This window comes from Epinephelus fuscoguttatus, linkage group LG3, assembly GCF_011397635.1.
Source record: "Epinephelus fuscoguttatus linkage group LG3, E.fuscoguttatus.final_Chr_v1".
Taxonomy (NCBI): Eukaryota; Metazoa; Chordata; class Actinopteri; order Perciformes; family Serranidae; genus Epinephelus; species Epinephelus fuscoguttatus.
Genome location: NC_064754.1, coordinates 25,345,736 through 25,354,546, shown reverse-complemented (window position 1 = coordinate 25,354,546; position 8,811 = coordinate 25,345,736). Strand labels below are relative to the sequence as shown.

Genomic DNA, 8,811 nt, shown 5'->3' with positions numbered 1-8,811 from the left:
GAGGTTATTAAAATGAGTTAACTTTGTTTAAAAACTTGGGGTTATATTTTCAACCCAAGTTTGTAGATTTCTTTTTTTATTGGCCTGATTAAAATTTTGTCTTCATGTAACTGGAACCTGATATATCTTACTATATATCTACATGACATTTCATACAAAATAAATACTTATATAATGCATGATACATTAATATCATCACTGTAAACATGAAAACAAAACAGACATCATATATTTACTGTACTACAGGTACTGCAGAGTCAAACAAAAGTGCTTGATAAAAGACAAAGATAATATGCACCCCTGTTTTTACTGTGATTGTTCAGAGGTCAGATAGCACCATGTGACAGTCTGTGGACAGCTCAGAGGATAGAAGCCGTTTTATATTTAAATTTGGTATTTTTCTCACTATGCCTTTTAGTTTTTTCTTTTTTTTTCACTCTCAGTCACAGCATATCTGTTCATGTCCGCTAAGTAGTCCTCTGAGGTCTGGATCAGACAGAGTCCACCTTGACCTGGTTATTGTTGGTCATGAGTGGTGACGGTTTACTTTTTAGCCTCTCCCCTGCATCGTTGGAGCTGTCCTGGAAGAAGATGCGTGCCGTGCACACTGACACTACAATGCGCTTGTACTCCCTCCGGAAATTCTGGTTCAGCACACCATACACAATGGCATTAAGGCAGCTGTTGAAGTAGGCCATGAAGTAGCTGGCCACAAATAACCACTCAGGGATGAGGGGAATCACCACCTCTGGTTTGATCGCTACGGCCAGACCGATGAAGTTGAGTGGTGCCCAGCAAACGGCAAAGAGCACAAACACCACAAACATGGTGACAAAGTTTCTAACATCATGCGGCGTTATTTTGGGCCGGTTGTCAGGCTTGACTCGTCTCCTCACTTGAATGACCAGTATCCAAATGCGCAGGTAGCAGTATGTGACAATCATGATGGGTAAAATGAAGTGAAAGAAAACCACTGCGATAGTGTACGCTGAGCTGGCTGACTGTTCAAAGGTGCAGGAATAAACCCGTGGGTCATACTGAAGTGAACCCACAAACAGGTTGGGCACGATGGCGACCACAGTCAGCGCCCAGATCAACATCACATAGCAGACTGAGTTTTTGTCACTGTACAGTTTATCATACTTGAGGCTGTGGCAGATATAACAGTATCGATTGATGGCAATGCCGGTGATGTTGAAGATGGAGCCGATGACGCTGACGCCCATGAGGAAGCCGCTGATCTGGCAGTGAACGTAACCCAGGTTCCAGCCATTGTGGAAGATGGAGGTGAGGACCAGAGGGTACGGGTAGATGGCCACCACAAGGTCTGCCACTGCCAGGCTCACCACAAAGATGTTCCCTGCAGACAAAACACACACCCACGGGAGAGACAAGGGAAGACACATGAGTCATTGACAACAGAAGCAGAGCAGATTGGTCATCCAAATAAACAAGACAAAGAGAGCGAAAGTGATTGTACTGAGGGAATGCCAAATTATTCATTCAGGAGCATTTTGGAGTTATCTGCCTAAAAAAAAATGACCGTGTCACTATTTTGCTTGTTTTAGTAGTTTTTCTTTTTCCCACCTTTCTGGCAATCATTTGTTTCAGTATGGAGAAAGCTATACAGAGGACATAGAAGAAAACATGGATATTAAGAAAAAAGCCATCTGCAATGTAATGTCATCCAGGTGTTTTCTGAAGGTACAATTTCAAGCTTAGGGTTAAGGTTTACTGCCACCTTCAACTTTAAGCCAGAAACATCTAATGTGGGCAATGAAGTGGATGGTAACTGCTTTGTCACAGAGCAATATTTTTGACAAATGTACAACTATCATACTGAAGATCTTCCATGTGATGATCTAAATCAAGGTTCAAGGTTCTTTATTTTGAAAAAGCACTGACATTTAACAGCAAAGCACAACCTGCCTGGCAGGAAGGACAGTCCTTTTGAAAATTCAAAAAGCTATGGTACAGTAAGCATTGGAAAAAGGCTAGCAGTAATTTAAGTGGGCTATAAATGATTTGAAAATATGCTAAAACATGCAAAAAAAAATAGCAGCACAATCCTTTAGAGACATCCATTTGTTTTTGTTGCTACTTCATTACATAAGCCACAGGGAAAGGGCCTCAAGGCTAGATGTTGAGAGTGAATGCATCTGCAAGATTTGTATCATGTGTATGCGCCTGTGTGAATGCATAAACACATTTGGTAGTTTCCCCCGATGATTTGGCGTGTGTGAACTCCAACTTGCATTCTATTGTCACCTTTTGATGTTGGTAAATAATGAAAAGGAGGGGCTCCCTGTCACTAAATAATGCATATTTCTAATTGCCGGCAAGGACATGCAAGGGCACGCAAGTGTATTCTTTGTTCCAAATCTGATGGGGAAATTAGACATGGCTTGTTGGAGAACACACTGTTGCACACTGAGAGGTGGAAGACAGCGGCTGTGATCCTCAACCTCTTTCAAGTGAAATACATGACATGCACTTGAAAAGACAAAAGAGCAAATATCTTATTACTCTCTGTGCAAACAGCCTCTCGTGTACGTAGCAACACACTGCTTTGTGTCCCCAGTTTTAATTAATTACACAGACCTCTGCATCCAAGCATTATTTACTGTTGAGTGGCCTGTCATGTGCATGTTGGAGGATCCTAACATCTAGCCACACAGCATTTTCACAGCTGTCACTTATATATTAGCGGAATGTGTTGTATGTATAGTGGTGAGTACCATATTACGAGCCTAATGACAAGTCCTGATCCAGTTGCCTATGTGACAACACCCTGTCACAGATGACAAGATGCATTTACCGCATGTCAGATGGCAACTAAGCGCATCGTATATCTCAACAATCACTGCAGTGCAAGAGGCAATTTCATTTTTGCGCTGACATTTGGTCTGTCAGTATCAGACACACTCCCCCAACCTGCAGGCGGACCTGTCAGTCTCACCTGAACATTAGAAGCTCGCTGCTGATCAGCCTGGTGGCCTGTTATCTCCCATACAACATACCAGCCATTCTACTGCCAGGGATCACGTGTGGCTATTAATTAAGGTTTGTCCTTTTATATCTGTCATTCAGCTGCCCTCTATAGGAATGAGGTGCACCTGCTGTTGACACAAGATCCCGTGACAGATAGAGAGCTTAACTTTATGCATCTGTGTGACTGAGTGTGCGCACGCTTTCATATTTATCTTTGTGAGGACCTTGAGAGCAAGGACACTTTTTGGACAATAAGAACATTCTTCCAAAATGTGCAGCTGCAGGGGCGATTTCAGGGTTAAGCATACCCTGTGGTGTTTTCTTGTCTCCTGTGTACACATGTGTGCATATAGATCAATGTGTGTGGTGGTAAAGCACAAGATATAAACAAAATATCATCAAAACACTGTTCCATAGTATCATTAGTGTTCAAAAACTACACGATGATTTTAAGACTTGGTTTTAAGGTTCGTGTTAGCATTAGCTTTAGTTAAGGCTAGTAGCCTGTAAGTGTTTGATTTAATTACCTAGTTGTGATGAAGCAGCAGTAAATGATTTTATGGCCACCTGGAGGCAGATACACAAGCTGTGAACACAACATCTACATATTATCCCCTTACAAGGTTGTTGTGGCAAACGCGTGTTAGCAACTAGCTAGACTCAGAGAAACAATGTCATCTATTGGAGATGTATTTATCACACCTAATTGGTGTAAGTCCAATATTCACTCTCCTTTTAGCTATGTTTTTTGTCTCCACCAACTTCAAAGGGAAATATCTGGCACTTTAGCAGCTACATGCTCCACTGTGCTCACCTACTAGTCGCTAACTTTGTCTCTTCTGTTTTGGGCTGGACAGGTAGTGTACAGTGGGTTTAACAGGTTATTTTTGGTGCCTACTGTAACTGGAAACAATGTTGTCGAGAGAGATGCCAGGGAAGAAAAGCAATGAAATAGCAGGCCAGCCAACACAGTGAGCTAAAAGAAGCTCAAACAGTCAACAGAGCTGAAGATAACTGCTGAGTCAGGTGGTATTTTATTGTGCTGCGTCACCACTAGCAAGCCCTTTTCACATCAATAATCAATAATCATTTGATCAGTTTTGGCAACAGTGTTGCTGCCTGATTAACATGGGTTTAAGGTATAGAATAAATCTGCAAATATGTGTATTCTTGTATTAATGATATTGTGGGGACCGTGGTCTCACAGTGACAATATGGGGACACTACTATATTTGCGGACAAAAAGCTTAACATCTTAAGATAAACCATTACATGTTATGATGAAGGTTTGGTTACTGGTAAAGCTTAGTGTTCAGGATGTAGTGACTCTAGTAAAGGTTTGACTGAGTCTCCAAGGAATTAATGTAAGTCAGGGCACAGTCCTCCTCAGTGACAAAAACACTGAAGTATGTGTGTGTGTAGAGATGACTGGCTGCAGTAAGTGAAGCTTCATGCATACTGCCAAATAAGAACATATTTTCCATGTTCAAAAAGGTGTTGACACAATGCAAACAGTCATCATTAAGGGCCCCCCTTTCCTGTCTCTTGGCTTCTCTTTACTGTAACAACCTTGTTACAGGATTTTAAACTCAAGTCACTCAGTATTAACAGCCTCGACCTTGACAAGGTCACGTCATGAAAGGCCTACAGGCAGCTGGCTCTTTTGGCTGTTGGACTCTCTCCCTCACTGTCTCTGTCACTGTGACTAGTCCTTTGATTGACGCATCACTCTGAGCTTTCATTTGGCCTGAGGAGAGATATGGCCTGGTGCTGTGTCCCTTTTCCATTTCTGCAATCCCACACTTTCGACCAATTTCTGTTAGGATTAAGCTACAAGTGAAGCCCATCTGAGCATTTCTCCCACTGTAGTTGGCAATGAATTTCGACACACTCAGTGGCAAGCTGAAAAGATATACAGTGCATTTGGACAATATCCAGCCACCTCAACTTTCTTCACAATTTATGATGTTGCAGCATAATCTCTAAAATGGAATATGGTGATTATTTTTTAGGGAGACTATAACAAAAATGTTTTTTTTACTTGCTTTTAAAGACATACTGAAAATAAAATGCAGACATCACATCCATATTAGCTTTAACCACCTATATTAGCTTTACCCACCCACCAGTCTCTGGTTTGAAAATTAATTTTGGCAGTAATAACACCTCTGAGTCTGTATCAGCCTGGAGCATCTGAATTAGGCTTTGGTCCCATTTTTTTCAGAGCACAGTTACTTCAGTTCATTCAAGCTGAAAGTGCAGCGTCTGTGAGCAGCTATATTGAAGTCTTTCCACAGATTTTCCAAAGGGATTTAAGACCTGGCTTTTACTAGGTCATACCAAGACTGTCACTTTCTTGTCCTGAAGCCACTGTAGTGATATGGAAGGGCTGTGATTTGATATGGAGCTTAGCTTAAGTGCAGTCAGGGGAGTCTATTTTATTCTTAAATCTGCTGATTCTTCTTGTTCATTGACTACTTTCATCTAATTATTTAAGCTCCACCTCTTGGCTCTTCCCCATTCACAAATTTTCACAAAATCAACTAAGAGAAATATTCAAGAGGTTAGTCCCTCTACGTTCACATCTTCCAGTCAAATAAAATGAATACTTTCCACTCATTATATCCTCTCAAAAGCCACTCACTAATCAGTGTATATTTTACTTTCTCCGATCAGCTGCTCCTGCACTTCCATCTCACAACACAAACACTGGCCAAGCTACAGAGCTGAACATTTATCCGGTTATTCCCCATAATTGTGCATTAACCCCAAATTAAGTCTAAGCCAAGAACTGATTTCATTTAATCAGTGAGACTTTGGACCCATAAACATAGTGACTCCACTGTGTATCCGTCCTGTGGGAACACAAACTGTCACTATAACGCAGGGCTTCACATTTAGCTGCCTTTCTTCCTCTGACCTTACAAGTCCCGTGTCCCTCTGCGCTGAAAAGAGCACCCACAGCATGAGACTGCCACCTTCACGCTTTACGGTAGGGATGTTGTTAGACTGGTGGTGAGCTGTCTGTTTCCTCCAGACTCCTTTGGATTACAGCTGCAGAGTTACATTTTTTATTTTATCAGAGAAATGTTTTGCTCTCAGAGTCATGCTGTTTTTTCAAGCAGTGACGTCTCTCAGTACTCTGACACATCGACCAGCAAGTGCAGCTCTGACTGTTGTCATTCAAAATGTGTTGTCTCAGCAAACTCTGTACTTCTGTCAGAAGTCCTTGGATTCTTTGTCACCTCTCTGACTGAGGCCCTCATTGGTTTCTTGTTGAAATAGTTTATTTTTCTTGAAATCTCAACACGAGTTGTTTTTTTTTTTATCTTACCCGAGATCTATGTGGTGTCTTTACTTCTTTCAGTCTCTATACATGTACATATGCAACATTATTATCATTGCTAGAAGCTTGGTCTAATTCCTACAGAATTTATGCCAAAAGACTTTTTTTTCACATTTCACTTTCCTACAAACAATGTATGTATAAATAAATAAATCACTAATAAGACTATATATATATATCTAACCAGAATAATCATCCAGATCTTGTGTACAAGCCCAGATAAAATAAACTGAACACACTTATCTATATTCTGTGCAAGTTAATGTTTGAGTTCCTTTTCCCTGCAAAGTCGTCTCAAAAAAGCAAGTCAACCCTCAGCAAATCACTTTGAAACTAATCTGAGCATGGACCTAACTAAACATCTTATGAGTGCCTTATTGGCTTATTTCTGGCAAAAAAATATTCCTTTAAGACATCCACCTACTGGCAATCTGTGCAGACAACTGTCTACCAACTGGTGCAAGCTGCTGTTACACCAAAGCATTTTTTGTATGAATTTGATTCCTCTTTCTTAAAGTGAAAGACACAAGCTCTGATAATATTTGAACAGTGGAGATAAAGTTGGTGTTGAGTATAATTTTAGATTTTTGAGCAGCTGGTATACAGTGTATGTGCACCTTCACCATCCATCACACCCCTGTAAGATTCTAAAGCTCCGTAAGAGATATTATGTGCATGTGCTGAAGGTTAGCAGCAGGTGGAGCAAGTCTAAATACGTCAGCCTTGACCCATTGTGCCCTTATGTCCTGACTGCACTAATGAACTAACCATTTCATTACCCACAGTCAAAAGTCAAGTCTAACTGCATACCTTTTCAGGGTAAGTTACTGAGGTCAATGTGAACGTGCAGGAAAAGCATGCAAGGCTTTTAGTAAGCTGCCCTTGGCAGAGCAATCTGCAGAACGCCCATTTTAATGTATGTTAATGTGTGGAAAACCATCCCAGGAATATGAATACATTTCAATATGTCAGGAATATGTAAATTTTAATTACATGACACTACACGTAGAGTCAAATGCATATCTCATACTATGAATTTCAATTCTAAACAGCTCTACTTTCATGTCAGTGCAAAATCTGGTGCAACCTGTACTACAAGACATGCGGGTATTTTCCTGACCTTGAAATGTACTGAAATGTTTCTTTGGTATTTTCATTCCCAATGCTGTAAACAAGATGGAAGATATAACATAAAGGGATGGCAGTTCCAAGCACAAGGCGATGTCTTTATATTTTGCTGAAAAGTGTGCCTTTCATGCTCAAAATCAGGTCCGTTTTGAGTGCAACCACAGTTAGATATTGATTTGGTGATTCCCCAGTAGGTGCAAACTAACTGCTTGACAGAATTGCACACCCATGGAGAGCCACAACACAACTGCAAGTTTGATGCAAATATAGCAATATTGCCAGTTAGTGCTTTGAGGCAAAATGAAAGACTATTGCACATGGTAGAGTGAAATTTTTTGTTGGATCAACTACAAACACTGGACTGCACAGTAGTTTACAGAGCACATCCAAATCTTTTAACCTGTTATCCTCTTGGTTAATGCACTCCTAATGTAATCCTATAAAAATCCTTAGTTACACCACACAGTTCACCCAGTGAAAAATCTTGAGACAATTAGTAACTCACTCCTTTCTTATTCTGGTCCCCTTCCTCTCATCCTTCCTATTTTATTTTACAAAGTTTTAATTTAGCCTACAGGAGAGTCAGCATTTGACAGTTTTTATGAATATCAATGTGTTGCAAAATTAAAACTATCAATGTTACACACAGAAAACTTGACACTTAGCTGAACAAACAAATCAGAAAGTATAACTGAAAAGATCTAGTATATAATCAATCTTTGAACATAAATTAAACTTTAACAGGTAATTTTCTGATGCTACATCTTGCCACTCTGGACCTCCAAGAACAAAACTGTTTTTCAAGTTGGACGTGTATCTCCATTTGGTCATAGTATGACACAAGGAATGTGACAAAAGCGATAATGATAAATCACCACACCCTTCTAACTTTGTTGAACAGATCTTTGGAACAGATACACTGTGATACATATTTGTTGACCTTGCCACCATGATCCAGAGGTACTTTGTTTTGATCTTTGCCAGTGCAATGTCAACACACAGCCCTCAGTGATTTACCTTTCTGCACCTTTTCTTCCCTTTTAAAAAATCGTTCCTGTGAATTTTCTTCCATCATTACTGAGGTGCTCATACATGATTCAGTGATCACTAACTATGCCAACAAATTCTAAAGTCTTGAATAAAGATGAGTCCTTGATGAATGAGAGGATATAAAGTGTTTCTTGTGTGTTGGGGCATTTAGTGAGGTCTTGTGGAATTTGCTCAAAATATCTCCCAGCTACCACTATGACAGAGAGAAAAAAAAAAAAAAAAAAAAAAAAGGATTATTGTGCCGGCTCCCGGGTGTGCAGTCAGAAATGTGACAAAACGCACACAAAACAACAACT

At 40.2% G+C, this 8,811-nt stretch overlaps 1 protein-coding gene across 1 annotated transcript in view; it reads right to left on the bottom strand.

Annotated features, from left to right (window-relative positions):
* Positions 1-351: 351 nt before the first annotated feature.
* mtnr1aa (melatonin receptor 1A a) overlaps positions 352-8,811 on the bottom strand; it is a 44,829-nt gene continuing 36,369 nt past the window's right edge. The window contains exon 2 of the mRNA XM_049571205.1: positions 352-1,360. Within this exon, the coding sequence (XP_049427162.1) occupies positions 492-1,360 (869 nt within the window). The 3' untranslated portion in view covers positions 352-491. The remainder of the gene's footprint in view (positions 1,361-8,811) is intronic.